The 27,658-nt window shown below is 36.1% G+C and overlaps 1 protein-coding gene across 2 annotated transcripts in view; it reads right to left on the reverse strand.

The window, feature by feature from the left end:
- Birc6 (baculoviral IAP repeat containing 6) overlaps nucleotides 1-27,658 on the reverse strand; it is a 182,177-nt gene that overhangs the window by 81,786 nt on the left and 72,733 nt on the right. For both annotated transcript variants that reach the window (XM_051168400.1, XM_051168481.1), the window contains exons 20-37: nucleotides 27,311-27,458; nucleotides 25,603-25,736; nucleotides 24,699-24,845; nucleotides 20,305-20,492; nucleotides 19,240-19,566; nucleotides 18,740-18,839; nucleotides 16,233-16,447; nucleotides 15,892-16,100; nucleotides 15,127-15,473; nucleotides 13,927-14,146; nucleotides 13,253-13,386; nucleotides 12,487-12,624; nucleotides 10,352-10,479; nucleotides 5,942-6,073; nucleotides 4,242-4,457; nucleotides 3,544-3,727; nucleotides 3,064-3,219; nucleotides 1,062-1,195 (exon numbers count right to left, since the gene is read on the reverse strand). In XM_051168400.1, the coding sequence (XP_051024357.1) occupies nucleotides 1,062-1,195; nucleotides 3,064-3,219; nucleotides 3,544-3,727; nucleotides 4,242-4,457; nucleotides 5,942-6,073; nucleotides 10,352-10,479; nucleotides 12,487-12,624; nucleotides 13,253-13,386; nucleotides 13,927-14,146; nucleotides 15,127-15,473; nucleotides 15,892-16,100; nucleotides 16,233-16,447; nucleotides 18,740-18,839; nucleotides 19,240-19,566; nucleotides 20,305-20,492; nucleotides 24,699-24,845; nucleotides 25,603-25,736; nucleotides 27,311-27,458 (3,257 nt within the window). The remainder of the gene's footprint in view (nucleotides 1-1,061; nucleotides 1,196-3,063; nucleotides 3,220-3,543; nucleotides 3,728-4,241; nucleotides 4,458-5,941; nucleotides 6,074-10,351; nucleotides 10,480-12,486; nucleotides 12,625-13,252; nucleotides 13,387-13,926; nucleotides 14,147-15,126; nucleotides 15,474-15,891; nucleotides 16,101-16,232; nucleotides 16,448-18,739; nucleotides 18,840-19,239; nucleotides 19,567-20,304; nucleotides 20,493-24,698; nucleotides 24,846-25,602; nucleotides 25,737-27,310; nucleotides 27,459-27,658) is intronic.

Consider the following 27,658-nt stretch of genomic DNA (forward strand, 5'->3'; position numbering starts at 1 on the left):
CACCATGTGAGTACTGGACATCAAGCCCAGGTCCTCTCTAAGAACAGCCAACGCTCTTAACTGCTGAATCAGTTTTCCAGTTGCTATTATTTGCTTGTTTTTTTAAAAATCAAAGTACTTACTGCAGCTTCATGAAATGTTTATGCTGAATAATGGGCTATATTTGAGAACAAATATATATAGTTTTCCTACTCCCTCTTTCTGTTAGACTACCTAAGGGTGTCTCAGCTTATTAACTTTTTCATAGAACCAGCTCTTTAGTTGGTTCTACATATTGTTCTTTTAATATCTATGTCATTAATTTCTTGCCATCTGTATTCAAGATTGGCTACCTATTTTTTCAGCGCCTTGAGATACATCATTACGTTATTTATTTGATATCTACAATGTTTTTGTTGTTCTTGTTTTGTTTTTCGAGAAATGAGTTTCTCTCTGTAGCCTTCCCTATCCAGGAACTCACTCTGTAGTCCAGGTTAGCCTCCAACTCAAGAGATCTACCTGCTTCTGCTTCCTGAGGGCTGGGATTAAAGACATGTGACAACATTGCCTGGCTATAATATTTTATTTTGAGTACTTACTGCTATAAACTTTCTTCTTAGAAATGTCTTAGCTGTATCTCAGAGGGTTTAAGAGAAGACAGTTTTGCTATTATTTGTTTCTATAAATTTTTTACCCTGCTATGACTTCTTAGATGATCCACTATTAAAACATAAGTTTAAGCTCAAAGTATTTTTGTGGTTTCTAGAGTTTCTCTTATTACTCATTTCTACTTTTACAGCACCGTGGTCTGATAAAACACAAGTGTGTGTGTGTGTGTGTGTGTGTGTGTGTGTGTGTGTGTGTGTATCCTATGTGATCATTTGGTAGAAAGTTCCATTGCCTATCTATTGGATGGAACATTCTGTATACAGATTTGTTAAGTCCAATTCATAGACAGTCTATCTTAGCGCTGAAGTTTCTTTACTTGTTTTTTGTTTAAAGTATCTATCTAAGGTATCTTTGTTATTTCAAGTAATTACTAGACAAAATGTCTAAGATGAAAATATTCTAACCCAAAATACCTTAAAAACTTTGGCTGCCAGAGGATCCTTTTCTAAATCAATATCTAAAGGATCAATGTCAACTTCCATTAAATCCTGAAGCAGTTCAAGGTCAATTTCTTTATCTTTTTCCAAAGAAGAGAGAGGAGGTGTACCTTCAAATAAGTCAAAGAGATCTTACAGGTAGAGGATATTACATGAAATTTAAATAAAATATTGCTTTATTATTGTAGAACTGCACATTTAGTTTGCAAAGAGCATATACACATACACTTTAAAATATCTAATTTAAGTATTAATCAACACCTTAAAAACATTCAATATTTGATAGTGAGAAGACCACATTATTAGCTCTTCTTAAAATAAATAGCATAAATTTTACTTTTAAAAATAATCAGTGCTGGGAGTTGTGGCGCACGCCTTTAATCCCAGCACTTGGGAGGTCGAGGTCAGCCTGGTCTACAAAGTGAGTCCAGGACAGCTAAGGCTACACAGAGAAACCCTGTCTCAAAAAATCATAAATAAATAAATAAAAGTCATTAGCATATCTAAAATGGATTGATGTCCTCTGTTACACTTACTACATAATTACAGGTATTATCATTGAGCATGCAGGTAAGACTATTTACATATACAATATCTACTGTATAATAAAAATTGTTACTCCTATATTTCTCCAATTTTCAAGTAGTTTTCTATATCTTGCAGTGATTACTTTTTCATCCTTTCAATAAATATTTTTATAGAAAGCACAGCAAACATGAGCCTTTACTAGTTTCCATAAATGTACATAAAGGCCAATATATCATTTCTCTATTCTAACTGGAGTAAGAAAAGGTTAGAGGTAAAGGTGCATGGTAATTAAGCAAACTACAACATGGCGAGCTGAGAGAGTGCACTGATGGCAGAGCGCCTACTCTGCTGGTAGATACAGAACATGGCTCTTGGCGGCAACCACAGAGAAGCAGTCAGCAGAGAGAACTGTATTATGAGGGAACATATGACTGAAGGAAAACAAACAGTTGAAAGTGATGGTAGGATGTGTGCGTGTGCATTCAATACTACACAAAACTTAGTTTTGAAAAGTAAAGGAACATACTTGCAAATTAACAAATACAGATTTTAAAAAGAAATATATAAAATATCGCAATATTCAGATATTAAAGAACAAGAGCTTTCAACTTTGTCTTTAACACTGACTACCTTTATGTTTTCTACTTCACATTTTCTTCAAAACATAAGTAATTATTAATCCCATCTGTCAACCTGAGGTCTAGAATTATCTGGGAGTCTAGCATCTGGGCCTTTCTGTGGGAGATTTGCTGGTTAGTTTCACTGAGATGTGAAGGCCCACCCACTCTTGGTGAAAGCATTTGGTGTACTGAGATTCTGGACTGTATAAAAAGGATAAAGTGAACTGGGCCCAAGGATTCATCCATCTCGGCTTTCAGATTACAGATGTGATGTGACTGCTTAACAGGCTCTTGTTGCTATGACTTCCCCAATGCAGAAATAAAAATCCCAACTTAGGAGGCAAAATAAACCCATTCATTATTTTTAGACACTTTATGAGTATGAGTGTTTTGCCCACATGTATGTGTGCACACGATGTGCGCGCCTGGTGCCCACATAAGTAGGAAGAGGGTGTCAGATGGTGGTTGTAAGGCACTATGTAATGGTAACCAAACGAGTGCTCCTAATACTGAGCCAGCATCCCAAATGTTTCTTTCCTTCCTAAGTTGCTTTGGTCTAGGTATTGTTTTTTCCACAGCAACAGAAAGGAAATTAAGATGATATATGAAAATATTTACGATCCTATAAAATGAAAGTAACATATAAATTATACTAAATTAAAATGTTTAGTATATTATGAAATGATAGCAAAAAAGTTTATATAAAAAAGTCCTGTTTTCAAACACCTAACAGAAAAACACAAAATTCAATTTTACGCCATTAACATTTCTCAACTGGAAATCTATTTTCATTTAAGACAGAATAAGGACTATTTTGAATGTAACTTTACCTGCTATATCATGTGTCAAAGGTTCATCTATGGTTTCCAGCAGCTGGATAGAGGACTGCGGGAGGGAGTCATCAGAGTCACCAGCTGTTGCGCCTACATCATCACTCCCTGTACCTTCTTCCATCGCTTCCGCAGCTACCGGAGCCAACAATTCTCCTGCATTGGAGGAGATAGTCCTAACCACTTTAATAATTTATATGTTTTTGTTACTCGTATGTAACAGATAAAGAAGTGAACAGTGGTTTCCTGCGGTCACAGAAGAACTACTAAGTAGCACACCAATGGTGAGCTACCTGTGTGCTCTCGTCACCTACTAACTTTCTAAAACTACTCTTCCAACTGTCAAACAAAGTTATTTAAATGGTTGCATTGGAAACATTTGAAGTATTTAGGAATTCTCTTACAATTTCCTTTAGACATTACTTGAGCAATGATAAGCTAATTCTTGACACACCATAGGAAAAATTAATCCTGACAAACCTGCTAGAATATCCTGTAGCATACAGGTTAAGGAATACTGAGCCCAAGCACCACCCCAAGAGATGTCTCCTCTATTGAAGTCAGTTCCAACCAGGAGCAACAGCAGTCTTTCCAGCTGTGGCTCATTCACAATCTCACACAGATGAATAGTTGGCCTCGTAGCATTTGCAATGCGTGCAAGAACCTGAAACACATTATGAAATCATGTCCTTAAATACCAGTTAAATTAAAAAAAAAAAAAAAAAAAAAAAAAAAAAAAAGAAACACTGACATGACAGTTTCCAAAACAGATGTTTAATTTTTCTATCAAATTATTTAAAATAAAATACAAACAATGAAAATTGTAGATTACATATTATATCCTGCCTCTGCCACTCTGATAGCTGAAATTAAAAGAGTGAGCCACCAGGCCGATTTTGTGGCTGGTTTTAAACATGGTGAATATTTACAAATAAACAATGTACTGCAGGAAAGCAATCATGACACTCAAAGCCATTCATTAATCTCACTTATGTTTGCATATTTCCTCAATGAATTAATAAAGCTTCAGGCATTCCCAAATTATCTACATTTCAAACCCTCAAATTTTAACCAAATAAAAAATTGCATCTGATATTTCAGGAACTGAGTGACATCTTTTTTTTAAAGGAAAATTAAGACAAAGCAGAAAACTGAAGCACAGATCACAGTGAACTTACTTTGCAGACAAATAATAGGAGGTCTGCGTGGCATGTGAAATCCATGGAAAGAAGAAACAAGGCAAGCTTCTGAACCACTGAGATGCAGCGCTCGTGGGCCAGAGTGAACGGGAGAGGTTCTATCTCAGGGCCTTCCTTTGTTGTTGTGACTTCCGTGTCTAAATTAGAGCGAGACCACTCTGCTGTCCGGCGCAAGCGAATCAAATCTTTAAAATGCTGCACACGGAAAAGTACAGGATTTAGAGCAATGTTTGTTTAATGGAAATTTCTTGGTATACGTTTGTAATGTGAAAATATTCAACATACAGCTTCCTTTTTCTTTTCCCCAGACAGGGTTTCTCTATGTAGCCGCCGTGGCTTTCCTGGACTCACTCTGTAGACCAGGCAGGCCTGGAATTTACAGAAATCTGCCTGCCTCTGCCTCCCGAGTGCTCGTTTTAAAGGTGTGAGCTACCACTCCTGGCTATGTAAAACTTCTAATGCACAAAATTTTCATATATACCATAAGCTTTCAAGAAAAAATGGGAGGAGGTGGGTTTTGTTTAAAACAGCTATCTCTTCTGAGCAGGCTAACTCTAAGTGACCATGATCTTTCTGTCTTTATCTTCCAGATGTTGGGATTATAAGCATGAGCCATCACACCAGGCTAAATGTTAAGATTAAAAGCTATCTATATTGATGGGAATAAGTTATCTCCTATTTAAAGTACATGATACACAACAGAATTTCTCACAGGCGATAAAACAGATTACATCTAATATTTAAAACAAATATTACCAAAACATACAATGAAAAAGTTATACAAAATGGATGGAAATAAAGTCACTTCAAAATACTCATTAAAATTATTTCAAAATCCAGAAACCTGTAATTTATAGAAATACAATTCAATGTTATTTAGGTGCTATGTAAATATATAATAATAAATACAAATTTAATTTGTGTTTGTTTTCTATATTTTGAGACAAAAGTCTTGCTTCATGTAATCCACTTGCCTCAACCTACTAAATATTGAGATTATAGGCAAACACAACTATGAGGAAAAAATAATTTAATTATAATTTAAAAAAAAATCACTGGAACTTAATTCTGATGTGGCAGACATTTTTTGAGTCAAATGTACCATTGGATAAAGAAGTATTAATTCCAAATCTGCCTCTTTAAAGAACATAACTGAAGGGGGAAAAAATGACAGGTGGTTTACATAGTTTCCTTTAAAACAATAAGGAGATCGTATTTATAATTCTTTTTATTTTAGGATGAAAATAATAGAACCATTGTCAAATGACTAATACATAAAACTGCATGTTGATTAGTTCATCTCCAACTTGCTGACTCAAAGCTACTTTGAAGATTGTGTAGTAGGCAAGGAAGACGACGATAGGTTTCCTTCAATAAAGCTGAGTACACTCATTTTGTGTGTGAAGAACAACATGTTACTTAGTTTTACAATCAGTCTTAAAAACCTCAGGCTGGAGAGATGACACAGAGGTTGAGAGCGCCAGCTGCTCTTCCAAGGGTCCTGAGTTCAATTCCCAGCAACCACATGGTGGCTCACAACCATCTATAATGTGTTCTGCCGCCCTCTTCTGGCCTGCAGGTGTACATACAGGCAAACACTGTACACATAATAATAAATAAATAATCTTTAAAAAAAAAAAAAAAAAGCCTATGATTACATTTCAAGGCATAGATCTTACCTTGGAGGTTGCCTGCTTTAGTTTTGCTTGCTCTACTAGGAGTTTATATGATGAGCCTTTGTTACTCTGTATTTTTTCTTTTTCCATTTGTTCCACCAAAGCCTTCTGTTTTGCCTTTAGTAGGTTAAGTTGCTTAAAATATAAATAAACAACTTAATCTTAAAAATATCATTAAGAACAAAAATATAATTATATTTCTATAAGAATTCACACTTCAAATAAATAATCTAGCAGTAAATTTTATATTAAGTTCTTCAGAAGAAAGCATTCTTTCCATTTATCACCAAAAATTAGTTCCTTATCCACGAAAAAAAAGGAGCTACTTAAAAAACTTCCTTATAGGAGGTGACTTCTTCCCCAATAGTGGAAAACAATTATTTATTTTAAATACATGAAGAGAACATTTGTATTGCTTAAGAAGTCTTAGCTTTGTTTTTATGGGAATTGTACTTTTTACTAATAAATATTTTTAGTGTATCTTAGTATGTCTTTCTTGCTAGTTTTTTATAGCCTCTTTAGATATTTCTCTGTGTGTGTCTGTGAGTGTGTTTGTGTGTGTGTCTGTGCCTGTGTTTGTCTGTATCTGTGATTGTGTGTGTGTGTGTGTGTATGTCTATGTGTGTGCATCTGTGTCTATCTGTATGTGTGTATAAGTGAGTGTGTGTCTATGTGTGTGTCTATGTGTGTATGAGTGTGTGGCTGTGTGTGAGTGTGTGTGCCTGTGTGTATCTGTGCGTTTGTCACACATATAGAGGTCAGAAGGCACGTAGTGGAGTGTGTTCTCCCCTGGGCTCCAAGTCCGCATGCTTTTGCAGCAAGTGCGTTACCCCATGCCATTCCACAGGACCCACAATGTTCTGAACTTAAATACAGACTCATCTACAGCTTTAAGAAGTAATAAGAATTTTTTGTACATTTTGTTCCATTTCCCCTAATGATATTCTTCAAAATTATAGCTTATCCATATATTAGGTGATAAAATATAGTCATGTTTTATCATATTGACATGTCATATAGTCACATGGAATGAAAATATACTTAGAAAGACATGAAAAAAGAGCCAAGAACTAAAGAAAAAAGTCTGAAACACAGAAAAGAATGTAGCATATTACATTATTAAGAAAAATCCATGAGTGTTACTTCCATAGCTGATATGTTTTTAAACTAAAATACCACACACACATAATTAAAAGAAAAAAAAATCAATTGAGTAATTCTAAACTAATTACAACCCATAGTTTCAGAAAATGATCTCAAAATGTCTATGAATAACATGTAGGAAATATATCAAAAAAGAAACCATACTATTAATTCATTTTAAGTTACAATTTAGTTCTTTTAGAAAAACTTGTTTCCAAATTATTTGTGACTACAATCATCACAGTTTATTTCCTACAAAAAACCATCACATGACAAATCACAGCACAAGCACCAACATGCTGATTATCCCAGAGCTACAATTATGAGATACAAAAACAATGCAGATGTCCTACACTGACTATTTCTTGCAAGGTTTCAGTTTCGCCAAAACAACTATTCACCTTCAAACAAACAAACAAAAGTCAGTATTTCACAAAGTGGTGAGTGAGTTTTACATGGCAACTCCAAATGATAGCTAAACTTGTGATGATGCAAGTTACTAGGACTTAAGCTAACTACAGGTCTTAAACACAAGACAGGCTGGTGTGGCATAGCCTTGTAATCCCAGCTACTCAAAAGGCAGAAGCAGACAGTAGGACAAATTTAAGTTGAGTCTCCTTAAGCCTGGGAGAACAGCTGATTATCATCCAAATCCCAAGTTCCAATATCTAGCATAAGCAGGGAAGAGGCTAAATAAATAAGCAGAAGAAAAGGAAAAAGAAAAAGGCACTTTGCATTGTTGCCTGGAAAGTATCAAATTAGCTCATAACTGAGGGAAGAGAGTGGGATTAAAACATTGGGGGCGGGGGCACAAGTTAGTACCAAAAATACCTATTTACGACAGGCCGCAAAGCTTTCCATGTCCCAGATCTATGGTTTTCCAAACTAAATCTCAGTTCATATAAACCACACATTAAAATTTTTAAAAATATTTTTACATATATGAATGCTGTGTGTGTGTGTGTGTGTGTGTATTTGCGCATCACAAGTATGCCTGAGGCTGTAAGAAGTCAGAAGAGGAGCTGAGTGTAGTAGTGCACTCCTTTAATCCTACCACTCTGGAGGCAGAGGCAGGCAGAAGTCTGAGAGTTCAAAGCCAGCCTAGTCTACAAAGTGAGTTGCAGGACATCCAGGACTATTTCACAGAGAAACACCATTTGGGGGAAATGTCAGAAGAGGGTGTTGGGGGCCCAGGAACTGGAATTATGAATAGAAGTGAACTGCCATGTGTGCTGTCCAATCAAACCAAGGTCCTCTGTAAAAACAAGCACTCCTCTTAAGAGTCCAGGCTAAGACACTCTTTTTTTCTTCTTCATTAAAGAAATAGCACTGCAGGGGCTGAAGTCATGGCTCAGTAGGCTTTGAAAACAAAACAAAACAAACAACAAAAAAAAGCACATGCTGCTCTTCTAGAAGACCCAATTTCAGTTTCCAGGACTCATGCCAGGCTTATAGCTGCACTTTCTACTTCCAGGGAACCAAACACTGTCATTATGGTCTCTACAGACACCTGCACTTACATAGCAATAAAGACAGACACATATACACATAAATAAATGTAAAATAAACTTTTTTTTTTTTAAAGCAGTAAACTGAATGGAGAATAGATCAAAGGTTCAGAGCACCCAAGTTCAGTGCCCAGTACCCACATAGCTATTCACAATCAAGCTCCAAGGAATCCAATGCCTTCTTCCTGCCTCTCAGGCACATATGCAGTATACACAAAAAAGAATACTAGGTACAACAAAGTATACTCTACTCTGTAAGAAAGAAAATGGCATGTTTTCCTTTTAGAAACTAAGTTCAGCACCTAGAATATCTTGTGTATATACTCTACTACTAAACCACACCAGGAATGAACACATTTTTTCATAAAATTATTATATCTACTGACTGAAAAGAAGGTAACATTACTATAAGCTCAAATCTTCAGATAACAATGACACAGTAAATAATGTTCACACACTGTTTCTGAAGGGATTATGCACCTTGTTTGTAAACAATCAGCTGCACACATAGGTTTCGTGTAGTAGAATTATATTCTAAAACATGACTACCTATGAAAGCCAGTTTCTCTGTACAAGTGAGCATAAAAAGAAGAAATGAGAATGTGTGTGTTTGTGCTTTCTGCTTATATTTCACTAAGAAGCAACTGAAAAATTACTCTTTAAAAAAATACACAGTTAATCTTCATAAAAATGAAATAGTAGCTAGCAACAAAAAGTAAAGTACGATGGCTGGAAAGATGGCTCAGCAGTTCGCTGCTCTTGCATCAGACCTGGGTTCAGTTCCCAATACCTACATGGCAGCTTACAACCATCTGAAATTCCAGTTCCAAGAGACATGATACCCTCCTTCTGGGCCCCTCAGTTACCAGACACTCACTATTCAGGCAAAACACTAATACACATAAAAAGTAAAAATAAATAAAATCTACAAAGCAAAGTACTGATATGCTCGACATAGTTAAGTCAAAGAATACCAATCACTCTGAGGAAAACAGACTAGACATAAAATGAAACACACTACATACCTCCCTGCCAATGTTTTACTTAACCATTACACACAACAAACTGCACAAACCTAAAAGCAACAAAATACAACATCACCAAAGAAAATGAATGAAACAAAGAATTAGAACACTCTGGAAACTCTTGCATGGACATGAGATTCCAATTTAGTAACCATGGTAGGCCTCTTTGAGAAAGTGATAATGTGCAAATGTCAGAAAAATATGTCCATTTATACAAGGCAAAGACTAAAAATATGTACTTAGAAATTATAAAAAAAGAAAAGAAAATGTAGTTAGCACATCCAGAAATCCTGAATGAGGATTGTGCAGGTTGTTCCACAAACTTAAATTCAATACTATCTAATACATAAGAAATTAAAATCTAAAAGTTAGAGGGGCAGATAACATGCAACTTCATCTAAAAAACAACTGGATGCCACTAGAAATTTAAGAATAAATGTTCCTGGGTTTGTACGAAAAAGCACATAGTAAAGGGGAGCATGGGAAGAAAGCCAGAGTAAGGAAGAGCAAAGTCAACAAGCCCTTTCAACAAGGGAAACAATGTCCTTCAGCAGTAGTGACAGAGAACCAACAAGTTTACAGAATATCAAAACTAAATAAAGTAGGTACTTTTGTCATTTTGCAAATACGCTCACCAAAGTGGTAAGCCAACAACCTAGGCAGCTTGCTAAATGCCTGCTAAGGCCAATGGGTGATATCAGAAGACAGTCACAAAGCTAAAAGTTATTGACCATTACCTGCTTATGATGAACAAGCTGCTTTCTGATTTTTCTGGAATATAATCTATCGAGGCTACTGCCTCCCTTGGAGGATCTATTTAAGCTCTGAGTATGTAGATTATTGTTAATAAAACTCCATTGGTTACCTGGAAAGAAATGCTGCTATGAATAATTCTGTTTAATATGACTTTTAAGTAACTTCTATATGACGAAAACAAATACATCCACTGAGTCAGTTTTAAAGATAAAACAGCTCCCTGAAGGTTGAACAAATGACTGTCAGCATAGTTCTCTATCTAGTCTCTTCCAGCATCCCAAACATTTTCTGTCTCAAGGTTTAACGCTCATTTTAAGCAGGGCAGCAGTGGCACATGTCCCTAATCCCAGCGAGGAGGCAGAGGCAGGTAGGTCTCTGAGTTCAAGGTCAGCCTTGTCCACAAAGCGAGCTCCAGGACAACCAGGGATATATACAGAAAGCCTGTCTCAAAAAAACAAAAATAGCACCAAAAACGATTCATTTTGAACAACATAGCTTTGATGTGTTCTACACAAGAAATAATGATGATGATGATGATGTTTTGTACAAGCATCAAAAAATGCTATCCAGAGTAATGATTGACAGCATTGTTTTAATTGTTCAAGTGGCAGGCTGCATAACTGCATTTACCCTTGTGTTTTGGAACATATTCACACTATTCTGCAGTGCTCTTTCCCTCAGTCTGGCCTAAAATCACACATTCTTCTCCTCTGACAGGTTTTGTTGTTGTTATTTTGAGATAGGGTCTCACCATGTATAAAGCGGTAGCTGGCCTTTACTCTGGACAGCTGTAATTAGAGGTGTTCCCACCATACAGAGCCCCTCTTCTAATGAGTTATTTATAATTTTTAAATGCTTTCCTATTTCAGACACTTAAATGCTTTCCTATTTCATGCCTTAGTTTGAAATCATTACTCCCTGAAAATATCTCCCCATCATTCCTCCTCTCTAATATCAAACAATAAAAATTAAAATGAAGACTTCTGATAGAACTTATTGCACACCACTTGAATTGTGGTTACATGGAGCTCAGTGTTACAGTTTACCCCTTTATCCTGTAACTGAGGACAAATACTCATATTCACATATTATTTTTTATACCAACATAAAACAAATTTCCTACGTCTGAGACTTCTCATTCACCTTTCCTGTATTGACACATTAGGTTCAACTGCCTCAAGACATTTATTATAGTAAATTTTAATTACAATAAATGAAAGAATTACTTGATTTGTCCTCCATGCCTACTAAAAATAATAATAATAATAATAATAATAAGCTTTCACATCTAAGCATAAAGGACAATTGTAGCTAATTAAAAGAACTGAACTGATGTGGTTAAGAAAAAAAAAAAATTTTAATAGAGCAAGGAAATAAAGGAAGAAATGTTATTAAGATACAATCTCAAAAGCCGGGCATGGTGGCGCACGCCTTTAATCCCAGCACTCGGGAGGCAGAGGCAGGCAGATCGCTGTGAGTTTGAGGCCAGCCTGGTCTACAAAGTGAGTCCAGGATGGCCAAGGCTACACAGAGAAACCCTGTCTCGAAAAACCAAAAAAAAAAAAAAAAAAAAAAAGAAAGAAAGAAAGAAAGAAAGATACAATCTCAAAACTAAAAAATAAATTTAAAAAAAATTTTTAATGCTCCACAAATTCCCTTCCTACATTAAACTCACTTCTACTTATATAAACCACTATGGGTGCAGAATGTGAAAAATATAGATGCACTGATTAATTAAAATTCACATCCAAAAAAGAAAAGAAAAAGACCTCATAAAAACGCCAGGAGATGGTGGCTCACGCCTTTAATCCCAGCACTTGGGAGGCAGAGGCAGGTGGATCTCTGTGAGCTCGAGGCCAACCTGGTCTACAAAGTCCAGGACAGCTAGGGCTACACAGAGAAAGCCAGTCTGGAAAACAAACAAACAAACAATCACATCCAGAAAAGGAGTTCATCCAGCAAATATAAATTCTATCTTTCAGCAGATCCCTAAAGAAAATTAGCTCATTTTACATAAATTACATACATCTGGTATCGCCAAGTCACTAGCCAGATCAGGAACAAATGCGGAGTCACTAAAAATCCCTACCAACACATTCTTATGAACTTGTAATACCTGTCAGGAACCTCTCCCTGTCTTTACCAGTCAAGGGCTTCTTTGCAGCTGCTGCTTCATCTTCAACAGTGGCCACATAGTCCAGTAACCTGGACACCAGCATAACGACCCAGCTGATCATGGGGATATCCAGGACTCCTAGGGGGAAAGGAGAGAAGAAGATTCCAGTAAATGTGAATCCTAAGGAAAACTGAGAGAATTCTTTTTGTTGTTTTTCAGGACAGTGTTTCTCTGTGTGGTCTTGGCTGTCCTAGACTCCCTTTGTAGACTAGGCTGACTTCAAACTCACAGGGATCCACCTGCCTCACCATCTCCCAGCTTGAGAAAACATCTTACAAATAAAGAACACACTGATGCTGTGTGTCAAAAAACACTGGGTGTGAAGGTGCACAAGTTGAATCCCAGCCCTCAAGAAGCAGAAGAACAATCTCTGAACCCAGGACCATCCTCATCTACATAGCAAGTTTCAGAGCACACAGGACTACAAAGACAGACCCTGTCTCAAAAACAAAGAAACAAACAATCCACAAGATAGATAAATAGATTTAAAAAAAAAAAGCTATACAAATTCACAATTTGAATATAGAGTTGAAAAGAATGATACGGCAGTCAAGCATAAGAAAAGCTATTCATTCAAAAAAGGCTACATCACAAAAATATCAATAAAAAATGTACTGCAATAAATATTAAAGTACATCAGAAATATTTCATACAACCAGTACTTAGAGTAACTATAACTACTAAAGACAGTCACTTTATATAATACCTTCTGTCCTTCTATGTATGGTTAACTCTGGCTGAAGAGGTGACAATAAATTATCCAAGAGGTTGAGTAAGCTTTCCAATACACCACTGTTACTAAGTGATCTTTGACCAATGCAGGAAAGCAACATAAAGACCCTAAAAACAGACACACAGAAAATCACTAGTGAGAATCAATTTAAATTTTCCACTTAAAAAAAAAAATTCACATAGGAATTATTATAAAGTGTGGTTGCTTCTTAAAACCACTCATTAGCTAGTAAAAAAAAGATTTCTATAAGGAGAAATTATATGAAATGAGTTTCTAGTCTAGTCATTGGTTATACTTCATAATGCTGCCCCTAAGAAATCAAGCACTTATCAGAGAACTATCAGAGCCTAAAGAATCACATTTAATACACAAGGCCCAGCATGGTCTTATAGAAAACACATACTGACACCTATAAAATCACACAGATTGATTCAGAAAAATCTAAGAGGATGAACGCACTGTAGCATATATTATATTACATAATATACATCAGAGCTCATGCCCTTCACTTAGTACTCAAACTATGAGAAGGCCTATTTTACATTCTCTCCATATTTACTATCCATGTACACAAAATATCGCATTCTGACAATGACACTAAAAGTAAAAATCACTTACAATCAACACCACTGATATTTCCAACCTACCTATCTTGTGGGAAGATGAGCAGCTGCTCTGAGTTATATAGCTCCTGAAGAACATTAGAAAGGAACTGGCCCCACCATCTCTCACCACCACACAGCTGAACAAGGAGAAGGCCAGTATGCAACCGTATCTTTGGGGTTCCACTGATGCACAGGTGTTTAAAGAGCTCCTCACAGGCCTGGGCATGAAAGGTGCTCTGCAAAACTGCAGGAACAGAATGACCTGTTACAAGAAAGAAACAAACGACTTATCTAAGTGTTTGGTGTTAGAGTAACACCAGCACACCTACATTCACATTGTTCCCCAGAAACTAGTAAATAATTATATTCTATTTACTTAGGGAATTATTTACTTCTTTTATATAGAATTTAACTGTAAAGTATTTAGCAGTAAGAAGAGATAGCAAAAAAAAAAAAAAAAAAAAAGAGGAAGAGGAAGAGGAAGCATATAGATTGTATCTCTTATTTCTAGGGTCAGGTTTATCAAATTCCCTTACAGGTGAATATGGAAATAGGTATAAATGAGAAAAGATCACATATCTTAAGAGGGAGACTGTAAACATAAGTGAGTAACTCAAAACTAGCTCGTGGCTAGAAAACACCATTCCGGTATTAGGTTATTAGGTCAGCATACTTTCACTGTTCTACTTCTATGCAATGCTTAATACTTTTGTCACTCAAACATTGATGCACAGTAATACAACAAACCTAAAAATAACTAATTAAAATTAATTTTAAAAACTTTAGAATAAGAGGTAGATAGATCTCTGAGTTTGAGACCAACGTGGTCTACAAGGTGAATTCTAAGACAGGATGGCTTCACAGAGAAACCTTAGCTTAAAAAAGCCCCTCCAAGACAAAAACTTGAAAAGAAACATTAGAATAAAGGGCATGAGGATGCAGTGCGTAGAAAAGCATCCATTTACCATGTGCCAAGCCCCTAGATTCCATCCAAAGCATGACAACAACAGCAAGAAAATAAATGAGTGGGTCTTCAGAAAAGTCATGAATACATTCAACAGGGGATCAAACTAAAATGTCTAGACAGATCAGTGAAGAATACTTGGCTAGCATGTACAAACTATCAATTCAATCCTCAGCACCACACATTATTCTTTAAAATCACAGAAAGTAATAGCATGTACTCAAAATATGCAGCAGAAAAATTCTAAATTATTTCAAGTCTCTAAGTCCAGTACAAACCATTGGAAGAGTGAAGGAGGCTGAGCAATGTGTCCAGTACGTATCTGACAATGGTGCGTAACTGCTCCGTAGATGATGTCTGAATCAGGTCTTCTGGAACTGATGTTTCACTCCGTGTCTTCCGACTTGCACCTATGGCTACTTTGAGCCTCTGCACTGCATTATGAGCCAGATTTAGTTGAAGCTGGAGCTGAATACAATCCTGATAAGCAGAAAATACTCTACTGTCTTCCTCAACTGCTTTGTCTGGTTTTCGCAAAAAGTACTGTGCATTGTTTGCACTGTTGAGAGGAGGAAGGTCAATACTCTGCAGAAGAGCTTCCAGACGGTGACAGGCTAGGTTGTATCTATGGGTGAAAATAACTGAAGTCATTCCTTCAGTCTTCTTTTACACATACACACTGAAAAGCACAGCTCTTAACATCCCAACTACTATGAAAAATTATTGTTGGGCCAGGTACTGTGGCAAACACCTTTAATCTCAGTACTCCAAAGGTGGGCAACCATCTGGGCTTGGAAGACAGTTTGGTCCACATAGTCACTTCTAGGCCACCCAAAGCTACAAATAGAGAACCTATCTTAAGAAAAAAAATATTGTTCCTGAATATTAATAAATTATACCAATTAGCCAACAACATTCTCATGCTTTCACTCCTACTGTTATGAGTACATGTCCATCCTCCTTTTTGTTCTTTTCTATGTAGATACAGAAAACATTTCTGGCAGAAATAATTTAGCAAAATATCTGAGTAATTTTCCACTAACCTGCACTGTATATCTTCTTGTAGAGCAACCATCATTGCTAAATGCTGGTCAATTTCTGGCTGGCTTGCAGATTCCCCTTCACCTTTAAGAGGATCATGCATCAATTTCAGCTCACTTTCCCAAGGCAAGATGTACGTATGCCCATAGTAAAATCCTAATGGGATTTTTGCTCTGGCATTTGTGCTTCCATAACGTCCAATTACAGTTATCTAAAATGAAAAGATGAAAGTATGCATATACAAGTGATAAGATTAAAAAATCTGAGCTATGTATTTTGAAAGATATGTTGGTGTATTACTAAGAAACATGGAAAACATAGTTACTTTCTTGAAGTTTTTTACCTTCATGAATCTGCACACAGGTGGTGGTATTAAGTCATGAAGAATTAGTGAATGAGTGCTTATATCAGTTGCCACTACCAAACGCCTTCCGTCCACTTCTTCTCCTAATGTCCATATGTCAATGGATAAGGAGGCCAAGTCTCCACAAGTGGGAATCAATACATCTGTCAACAGGATAGGTCTTCCAAAATCCAGGGTCACAAATCTCCTGGCGCCTATAAAGGAAAGAGAAGCACAAAATCCATCAAATAACCAAATTATATACTCATAAACAGATTAAAGCATTCTCTTAAAATAAAAATAATCAAGTTATTAAATTATAATTAAGAGAAGGAGCAAAGTATAAGTAGCTTTATCAATATTTCTTCAAAACTTCTTGCCGGGCGTGGTGGTGCACGCCTTTAATCCCAGCACTCAGGAAGCAGAGGCAGGCGGATCTTTGTGAGTTTGAGGCCAGCCTGGTCTAAAAAAGGGAGTCCAGGACAGCCAAGGCTAGACAGAGGAACCCTGTCTCGAAAACAAACAAACAAACAAACAAAATTCTCTAATGTCTTAATATGTCAAGGCTTGAGATTTGTTCCCTTGCCCAAAACTCTGCTATAGTTTTGAAAGACAAAAGTGAAAACTTATAAGATTGTTAATATAAAATCAGTCAGCTATAGAGCGAAACCTCATATTTATTTCAAACATTATACCTTAACAACTAAATCAGTGAATACATTAAGAGGTAAGCCTATAAAATATCAAGCTATCCCTTATTCAGACGTGGATTATTTTTCTCTTAGTTTCACCATGACACAGATCAGACATACCAAGATGTATTACATAACTTCACTTAGGAAAATTTTGTTAACTTCTGAGGCAGGTCTAATATATTGGGTTTAGTTGGTAGGGTAAAACACAGCTGAAATTACAAATCAATGCTACAATTAAAAAAAGCAACTCAGAAAAATAAATAAATAAATAGATAGATAAATAGATAGATAGATAGATAGATTGCAGCTCAGCAGGTAAGAGCACATACTGCTTTTCCAGGAGCCAACTCTGACTCCCAGCACCCACATCAGGCTGCCTACCTCTGGCTCCAGGGAACCCAACTTCTATGTCCTCTGTGGGAACCTGCACCCATGTGCAAAAGTAGGCAGGAGGGGAAGCAGACAAGCACACAAGCACGCGCGCGCGCACACACATATATTTAAATTGTAATTTTAAATTATTTTAATGACAAATATGAGAGAAGCTAAAGATGACTCAGCAGTTAAGAGTATGTACTTTTCTTGTACAGAATGCAGGTCCACTTCAAAGCACCTGTATCACAACTGCCTATAACTCTAGTTACATGGGACTGGACTTCCCCTGGTATGCACAGGCACCTGCACACATATAGTATACATAAACATGTCCATTCTTAAATTTATGCATACACACAAATGAAAAATAAATAGAACTTAAAAAAAAAAATGCTTCAAGAAAAGTCTCCAGAGGACAAAGAAAATTCAGGTGGCTGCCCCAGACTGAATACAGCACTGACTTTCTAGGTCAGCACCCTATCAGAAAAGCTGAGAACAGATTTGTATGGCTAATATTGTTTTGCAAAACAAAAACCAATCCATTAGTGAAAAAAAAATCCAAATCACTAATAATAACATTTCTTTTTCATTAAATTGGTATAAGGGACAGTTGAGCAATTAACACTTTGCAGAGAGGGAAAAAAAAAAAAAAACAAATAAAATGTATAAGAACAGTACTGCTTGTGATAGAACTGTGTTTAAAAAAAGAGGCAATTTCCAATACTTTCCTAAATAACAAATAAAAGTATGGTTCACCTCCTAATGGGGCTCATATGATTTAATTGTGTCTTTGGGTCAAACCAAACTACAGTATAAACAACTATTCACATGCAGAGCAACCCATTTTCCTTCTACATGTTATTAGCACGAATGCTGCTGCCAATTCATAAACAAATGTGCAGAGATTTTCTAAGTATTCAATTCTCTTTTCTAAAGCAAGTATGACTCAATTGTTCCTATAATGAAAAGCACAGATACAGTTATGTCCATTTTCCCAATAAGAATATTTCGAATTTTTGCTGTTACTATAGTATTGAACTAAAAGCTAGTAGAATTAGAAAGTTAAAAGTAGCTAAAATTAATTCGTAAGTATGCATACGCTCATCCCAATTTTAGATTTATAGAATACTACACAATACAAATCCAGATATAATATTAGTTTTAGGATACTGCCTTTCAGCCTAATCTCAGGTATGATGATAGTTAAGCATCTATAATATAACCAGAGCACTTGTATCATTCCTATGTCTACAGGCAAGATTAGATACAGAGTATTCTCACTATTTCAACGCAACTAGCCAACTAGCTTACACACTCTTTAGGTCTTATTCTTGGTAGAATGTACTTACTTGATAGCAAATGTGATTTATTTGCAATAAGTCATAAAACGGCCAAAGGACTAGCCAAGAAAAATAATTTAAGAAATGCAATAATTACCTGAATGCATTCGCTCTATAATTATGGACTGGTGAGGTGGAGGCTGAAGAAAGTGTGAAGCATGAGAAATTGCAAGGGCCAGACCAGAACCAAGTGGATTCTAGAAAAGAAAACAACATAACCCTGTACTAATACTCTTGCTCTGAGAAACCTTCTAAGTATAACATTAAATTAACAAGTCTCCTTTCTTAATATACATTTTTAAATGTTTTATAAAAGCAAAATGATTAATGTTAATTTTTTGTGGGTTTGTTTTGTTTTGTTGAGACAGGGTTTCTCGGTGTAGCCGTGCCTGTCCTGGACTTGCTTTGTAGACCAGGCTGGCCTCCAACTCACAGAGATACACCTGCCTCTGCCTCCAAGAATGCTGGGATTACAGGTGTCCACCACCACGCCCCACTGACTTTGTTGATATTTTAAACATTTGACCTCCAAGGCTAGAATTTATTTTAAAATCTCAGAGTATGTCCAAGTTAAGATTTTACTAAAACAGCATTTACCATTCGAGACTTGTTGGAATTTTTGTTATGTGCAGCAAGATTCACTGCTGGAGGATCCATGACCGAGCCTGGAAAAAGCTGTGCAAGTTCAGCATTAATCACAACAGAGACTGCTTCATTGGGTGGAGTGAGTGGTGGAGTCATAAAAAGTGGTGTTGTTTTTGGAGTGGGTGGAATAACATCAGATGGATGGATGAAAAATCCGGGAGCAGCCACCGGGTTAGAAGGTACAGCATTGTGAACAGGACCTGCTGCTGCTGCTGATGATGCTGCTGCTGCAGCTGCAGCTGCTGTTGTCTGGTGCAGCTTGGCTTCCAGCTTTGCCTTCTGTAAAAGAAGCAAAAGTAACACCTATGGAAGAATCCTGACTACCTATGTTGGGAGGAACACTCAGTGATTATATGTAATAAAGTTAAATTGAGAATTAACTACATCCTAATGACACAAAATAACAACAAATGAAGCACTGCCTTGTTAGGAACAATTCTTAAACCACTGTAAGAAAATTTCTTGTATATTAGGGAATTAGAAAGTACTCAAAAAATAAAAAGCAAACAGAAAAATGAAATGTAAATAAGGAAACCAAGTTCTGCTCAAAACAAAATGAACCAAAAGTGGATTCAATGTGGATTGACTTGATACAATTTCTCAAGGGGAATTTGCACAGGTTGCATTTAGTCAGCGATTACATCAATAAACCACATTCATTTTAGCTGTACTTAGAATCAAATTAATGTCCTATATTTTATATTGTCCTACATTCTCCATTGCAGGAAAATAGTAAATGATGTATCTTCAAGAGTGTTTAAACATAAAATACAATTCACTTCAAGACTCCACAAAAAGTATCATTTTTTCCCAATCACATGTTAAATAGGATGCATTCACATAACTTGAATACATTTAAACATATCACAAAGACTTTACCTCAATTTTTTGTTGAAAAACGATTAGCTCAGATTGGACAACCTACTTTCCTTTATGAAAATAATGGTCATTTTTATAGTACTTTTCAGCTTTTGAAGTTTAGAGACAGCATGAACAAAGAGCCAAATAGTCTCCAACCTGTTGCTGAAGCTTCAAAAGCTGCTGCTGTTTCTCTTGCAGCACCTGTAGCTGTTGCTCGGCTGAAGCCATTGCATGAGAGAGAGACTGCAAAGCTACCTGGGCTGCTGAACTCAGGGCTGTCGAGGCTTCCCCAACTGTCCCAGATGATAGTCCACCTACTGCAGGAGTAACCCCGAAGGAACTCACTGGCATAAGACAAGGAAAAACAAAACAAAACACCGGGATGAAAAAAGGCTCACAAAGGTACATGGTCAAAGTACAAAATTTGACATTAAAACTATAATCGGTATACAACTTAAAAAAAAAAAAAAAAGTAGGATGTCACTCAGTGACAGAGCACTTGCCTGAAAGGCACAGAGACCCGAGTTCAATCACCAGTATCACCATATACATATGAACATTGCAATGTAGTGATACCAATACTGATACTCAAGTTCTGAGGGAGTCCTGGAACAAATCCCAAATCAAAAATTTTCAGTTATTTACTTTTCAGCACACAAGTATTTCTGGTATAGAAGAAATCTGTTTATGATTTTAAAAACCCAAATAATTGCATATAATATAAACACTGAACACTCTCTCTTAGCCATCAAAAAAGCTTCATCACTTAATGGGCATGCTACATATGCCATTAATCTCATCACTCAGAGCAGATGGATTTCTCTGCGTTCCAGGCTAGCCAGGCTAACACAGCAAGGTGTTGGCTTAAAAAAAGAAGAAGAAGAAGAGGAGGAGAAGAAGGAGGAAGAGAAGAAGAAAAAGAAAAAAAAAAAAAAAAGAATCACGTTAATTTTAAGGCTATTAATTAAACAGAAAAAAGATAGAAATGCTTAATTGCTCTCTTAAAGGAAACTTTTTTCCGGGACAGGGTTTATCTGTGTAGCCTTGGACGTGCAAGATTCACTTTGTAGACCAAGCTGGCCTTGAACTCACAGAAATTTGCCTGCCTCTGCCTCCCAGAGTGCTGGGAATACAGGCATGCACTACCATGCTCGGCTAATATTTTCTTATTTTATATGTATATGAGTGTTTTCCCTGCATGCATATCTGCATACCACATGTATGTCTGGTGCTACAGAGGTCAAAAGAATCCCCAGAAGTGAATTTACAGACAGTTGTAAAATACCATATGCATGTACTACACTAAAACTTGGACCTTTGGAAGAGCAAAAAGTGCTGTTAATTACTAAGCCTTAATCTCCTAATGTTAACCTACAGAAAAGGCAGAGATAACGACAACAGAAAACATATAGAGCCTTATTTTCTCCCCAAGCTTACTAACGCATCAAATGGAGTATGTCCTACACATATTCAAATCTAGCCCAAAGTGCTTATTCATGAGCATTCTCACCAGTAAAAGCAAAATTTCACTTTTCAATGTAATTATAATGTAATTCAGGAATACATTATAAATGAACACTTTTCCACTTAATATTTATAAAATACTTTTAAATTTTGATACAAAAACTTAAATTCATAATTTATTCTAGTATATCAGCATAAAAGGCCAGGCAAATAAAGTACTAATATTTTAGTATTTGTATTGTTACAGACTTTTACTAAAAAGTTCCGTTGGGGAAGGGTAACTATTGTAACGACAGCACACTTTGTACACATTACTAAATGGCATTCTTCTGCCTGTCTATAATCTATCTGTATATCCATCTATTTTAGTTTTCCAAGCAGGGTTTTCTTCCTTCCTTCCTTCCTATCCATCCATCCATCCATCCATCCAAGCATTCATCTTGGTTTTCCAAGGCAGGGCTTATCTACCCGTCTGTTTGTCTGTCTATCATCTATCTATCTAATCATCTATGTTGGTTTTCCAAGGCAGGGCTTCCTTCTCTCTTTCTTTATCTATCTATCTATCTATCTACCTACCTACCTACCTACCTACCTATTTATTATTTTTGTTTCTCTATGGCAGTTTTTCTGTGTAGCCCGGGCAGTCCTGGAATTCCCTCTGTAGAATATGCTAGCTTTGAACTCAGAGACCCACTTGCCTCTCCTCTGCCTCCCAAATCCCAGCACCTAAATGTCAGTCTTACTAAATTTCCACACTTAGCATATAATTAACCATATGAGGCAAATGCCCTGCATGACACAGAGTAGCAAAGCTTACATTGGTAAAACTGGGTTCAGAAGCAGAGCCACTGTAAACATGCAACTTATACAAACTCATTAACTCTTCAAAATGATAGTGTTGATTAAGCAGAATATTAGTTGCTAGTATATTATTATGTGTGTGAGATATTGTTATCATCTCATTTATAAAAAATGAATATAAAGTGAGGAAGTAAAGTTACTCATTAATCTAGCCCGAAAGTGGCGAACTTCAGGTAATTTGGCAATGTTTATCAAAAGCTGTATTTGTAAAAAACAAACATGTGCAGACTACCTATGGGGAGAGAGAGACGTCATTTTGCTGACGCTTCACACATGGGAATGAACCAGAGATACAAAGAATAGTTTTTCAAACAATATTTGATCATTAAATTTTTAGAGCTGTATTTTTATATGTACTTTTGACTTTGTATATGAGTTCATCTACCACAGTATTTCTAATGCCAGTGAACACTAAATGAAGGTGTCAGAACCCCCAGAACTTAATAAAGTTGTGAGACATCAGATAGGGGCTAGAAACAAAACATGGATCCTCCTACGCAGGAGGAGCCAGTGCTCTTGCTCCCTGAGCCATCTCAAATGTCTCAAAAATTTTCTATTTTTTTAACCTCTTCAAAACATTACTAACTAAAACATGAAAATTTTTAAAATTGATACCTAATATCATGACAGGTTCTAAGAAAAGACCATGATTTCTAAGTTAAGAGTTTTTTGTAAACATTATGAAATTACTATAGTGTAAGAAAACAAAGCAATTTTGACCTTTCTAGGACCTCAATTCATATATATGTATTTTAAATCGCAGGTATCATCCTCACACTACATGAACTAAATTTAGTGTGTACTTCCACAAAGAAAAGGTACAAAACAAAATTTGAAGGGAAACACATTAAAATAAACTAAAATTCTTTTAAAACTCTATCCCTTCTATAGGCAAAATCCAAAATCCTAAACTTCTGTGCCTTCTCCTGGAAACTGTGGTTTGGATGATTTTTTAAAAAATTTGTTTCTTTGGCAGTTAGGACTTAATCCAGATTTTTAAAAAAATATATTTATTTATTTAAGTGTACAGTGTTTTGCCTGCACATATGTCTGCATGTCAGAAGAGAGCACCAGATGTCATTACAGATGGTTGTGAGCCACCATGTGGTTGCTGAGAATTAAACTCAGGACCATTGGGAAATCAAGCAGTGCTCTTAACCTCTGAACCATCTCTCCAGGTTTAGTTGTTAATTTCTTTTGTTCTTTCAAGGCAAAGTGTCTCTGTACAGTCGTGGCTGTCCTGGACTCACTTTGTAGACCAGGCTGACCTCCAACTAACAGAGATCAGCCTGCCTCTGCCTCCTACAGTGCTGGCATTACAGGTGCGCACCACAACGCCCGGCTTAATCCAGATTCTTGAGCACACTTGGCAAGTGCTCTCCCACAGAGCTTCACCTTGGCCTGTTAACTTAATGAAGAGGTTGAAATGTCACCTGCTTGAGTAAGCTTCCCAGTAAAATCATTTCAGGATACTATTCAAGTCCTTCTACAAAGGAAATAAAAACTCAGGCCAAAATACAAAATATTCTTAACAATAAAATGTTTAAATCTTTGTGTCAAATAAGAACTATAAACATACATTAATCATATAATGTAAGGGAAGGGCAGAGAAAAAAAATTTTAAATGATAAACATTTGCACAACTTACATACTTATTAGGTCAAACAGTTTATCTAATCAACACCAGCACATTCCCTCCTGATTCCTATTTCATCACTTCAACACTTGCAATCCCTTACTAAAACAGATTCTTGTTATAAAGCCCAGGCTGGATTCAGTATTCCACAGACTACAGGCAGGTAAAACCCAACCAAAACGACTATTAAGTTTAAGAGTAACAGGTAGCATTAGGATATCAAAATCATCAACACAACTGGCCATCATCTAAGGGTTGAAGATAGTTATGGGAAGATGTAGCCTGCCTTACTCTTCCTTCTGTTTTCACTCTGGTTGATATTTCCCATGATACATTTTTAAAAACTCATATACATGAAAATAAAAGGATTTAAGGGAGTGCCTTACTCGGTAACAGGGAGAAAACATGAACTTGAATAGAAAACTATTCATAGTAGCCCTTCCACACATAGACCCTCCGGCATAGGTCTTCTACTTATAGTGTAAAAGAGATGTAAATTTTACATATATATTATATTCTTGAATTTAAATACCTCCATATCATTTTTTATATTATTGCACAAACAAATGTAATTAAAGAAGGTATATACCAGTAAACGTACTTGCATCATCCCTTTCTATTCTGGTTCCATCACTAGTTGACACGCAAGTAAAGTGCAGGGGTTCAACTTCTAAAAGTCCAGTGAGAGATGTGAAACTTCCTTCAGCAGCTGTGCAACTACTGACTTTTCCATTTCCTAGTGCAGAAAAAAAAATATTGCATGAAAAGATAATCTACAAAAGGTATGAAGTAGCAACAATCGTGACAATTATGCCAAACTTAATTAGCATAAAATATACAATCTCACTCATACACTACTTTAACAAAGGGCACATTAAAAAAGAACATCAGCAGAAAAACTAGCTTCCTTCATATAAAAGCAGAGCTGAATGAAAACAAATTGGTAGGCACTCATAGTAATAAGAAACAAACAGCATGTATCAAATTAAATCTTTTGAGCAGTAAAACCACACTGAATTGCAATAAATAGGATTTGTTGATTGCAAAAAAAATTCAATTGGATCATGACTTATTTTAATTTTGAAAACTGCTTTTTAATTTTAATACATGAATACTTCACTATAAAGGATCTGTACACTGCAATTCTGAAATACCAGAAATTCTGAAACTTTTTGACCACTAACATGATAGTCAAACATTTCAGATTTTGGATTTTCAAATTGTGTGTACTCAACCTGTATTCCTTGTAGAGTTTTTTTGTTTTTGAGAAAGGACAAAGAAATTGAGCTATTAAATCAAATGGTTTTAGCATTTTCATAGAAATTATGATTAAGTTCTTAAAAAAAAAAACTACTGTTCTGAAGACAAAAGTGTGAGTAGCTACAATAAAGAGACATGGTAACTTAAACTTAGAGTATAACATTTAAAAAGATGAACTAAGTATGAATATAGAACTATTTGTGTTTTGTTCACTTACTAAAAGAAGTCAGTACCTGAAAGAACATCCGATAAATCAATTTCATCTGACTGGACACCAATGTTGCTATTGTATATGTTTTTACAAGAAGAACCACTCATCTCCAAGTCAAAAAGGACTGGATCAAATGGGGAGCTGTATAATCCGTATCTGAGAAATGAAATAATGTATTAAATAATTTACTTTGCAGCCATTTAATTTTAAAAATTACCCGTTTAGTTTCCAAAGCAGTTTGACAAACAAAAAAGGGCACCAAATTCACTGAACGCCAGAGAAAACTACATTCCAAATGCTGTGCAGAGCCAATAAAAATGACTCAAATAGGCTGGCGGCCAATGCAGCAAGACTGTCATGAGGTGTGGGAGGGAGAAACCAAATCGAACAAAAAATAAGCACTCTTTTTCCCCACACTATCACTACAGTGACAATACCGAGAATAAGCACTTTAAGGAAAACTTCATCAAAATCAGGATTTATAATTAAACATATCAGAAAGGCAGTGCTCTAAATAAAGGAATGCCCAACTTCAAGAGCTGAAGACCAGGGGCTGGAAAGACAGCTTAGTGGTTCAGAGCACTTGCTGCTGTTGCAGAATACCAGCACCACATGATGGTTCTTAACCATTCCTAACTCCAGGTCCAGGTTCTCTGCCACAACTTCTGGCATCCATGAGTACCAATTATGCATGTAGTGCATACATGTACATGCAGGCAAAACACCCATACATGTAAAACAAAATAAAATCTAAAAGAAAAAAAACTTTTTAAGGCTTCAGATCAGCCAGGCATGGTGGCACACACCTTTTATCCCAGCACTGAGGGGGGCAGGCCAATCTCTTGAGTTTCCAGGCTAGCCTGGTATACACAGAGAAAACCTGTTCCGAGGTAGAAACAAAGCTGAAGACCAAAAAAAAAAAATTTTAATCTAATCTTTTAGTATTTCACTAGGTTAAGATTTTTACAATCCAACTGGTAGGAGGCTGAAGAGATGGCTCAGAGGTTAAGAGCCCTGGCTGCTCTTCCAAAGGTCCTGCGTTCAATTCCCAGAAACCACATGGTGGTTCATAACCATCTATAATAAGATCTGAGGCCCTCTTCTGATGTACATGCAGGCAAATCACTGTATATATGATAAATAAATAAATCTTTTTTTAAAAAATCCAACTGGTAAACAAAAGAATTTCAGGTGAAAGTAACAAGTGAGTTACATAGTTATACCTATAAAGTTATGCCACTAACAAATAACATCAAATATCTCTTGCATTAAGTAAGCAACGTATCTTTAAATGTTAAATACACTTAGGGTCAGAAGAGTACCTCAACAGTTAAAAGAACTCACAGTACTTCCAGAGGACATGGAATCAATGCCCAGGAACCAAAAGGAAGCTCACTACTATCTCTAACTCCAGTTCCAGGGAATCTAACACATTTTTCTAGCCTTTACAAGCACCGTGCATGTGGTACAAAGACATTTTGCAGGAAAAAACATATATAAACAAACAAACAAAAACTATAATTAGCTCTCTGAATAAATATAGAATGCCACTAATAGCTGAAGGGAACAGTTCCTGAAAAAACATGGGAAAGGGGACCTTAGACTAATCACGTTACGAAGAATGTTTAGCACAAACTGAATATCCCTTTTAAGGTAATACATTGTTTTAGGCACACCAAGCAATGAAGAGTTCTGTGCCCACTGTTCATACTTTAAGATGTTAAACATACCTTGTTTGCAGTAAAGCCTCGAGTGGTGTCAGCCTGTCCTGCAACTGTCTGGACACAGCAGTGAGTAAAGCTGCACAAGCCGTACTGCATCCAGCCAAGTCTTCATCCTTAACATAATTCAGCAGTACAAAATACCAATAGACAGACCCTAGAAAGAACAAAGCCATGCCTTTTTCTCCTTCATCTCTAGCATACAAATACTTCAGTTAAATATTTATAAATTCAGCTACTTTTACTAGAAAGATACTTCCTTATTGTGGAAAGATAATCAACTTAGGAAGAAAGAATAAGAGTTCTAGGACACTAATAATATAATATATTATATTATATATAATAATAAAAACATCA

Source organism: Acomys russatus, chromosome 1 (assembly GCF_903995435.1).
Source record: "Acomys russatus chromosome 1, mAcoRus1.1, whole genome shotgun sequence".
NCBI lineage: Eukaryota > Metazoa > Chordata > Mammalia > Rodentia > Muridae > Acomys > Acomys russatus.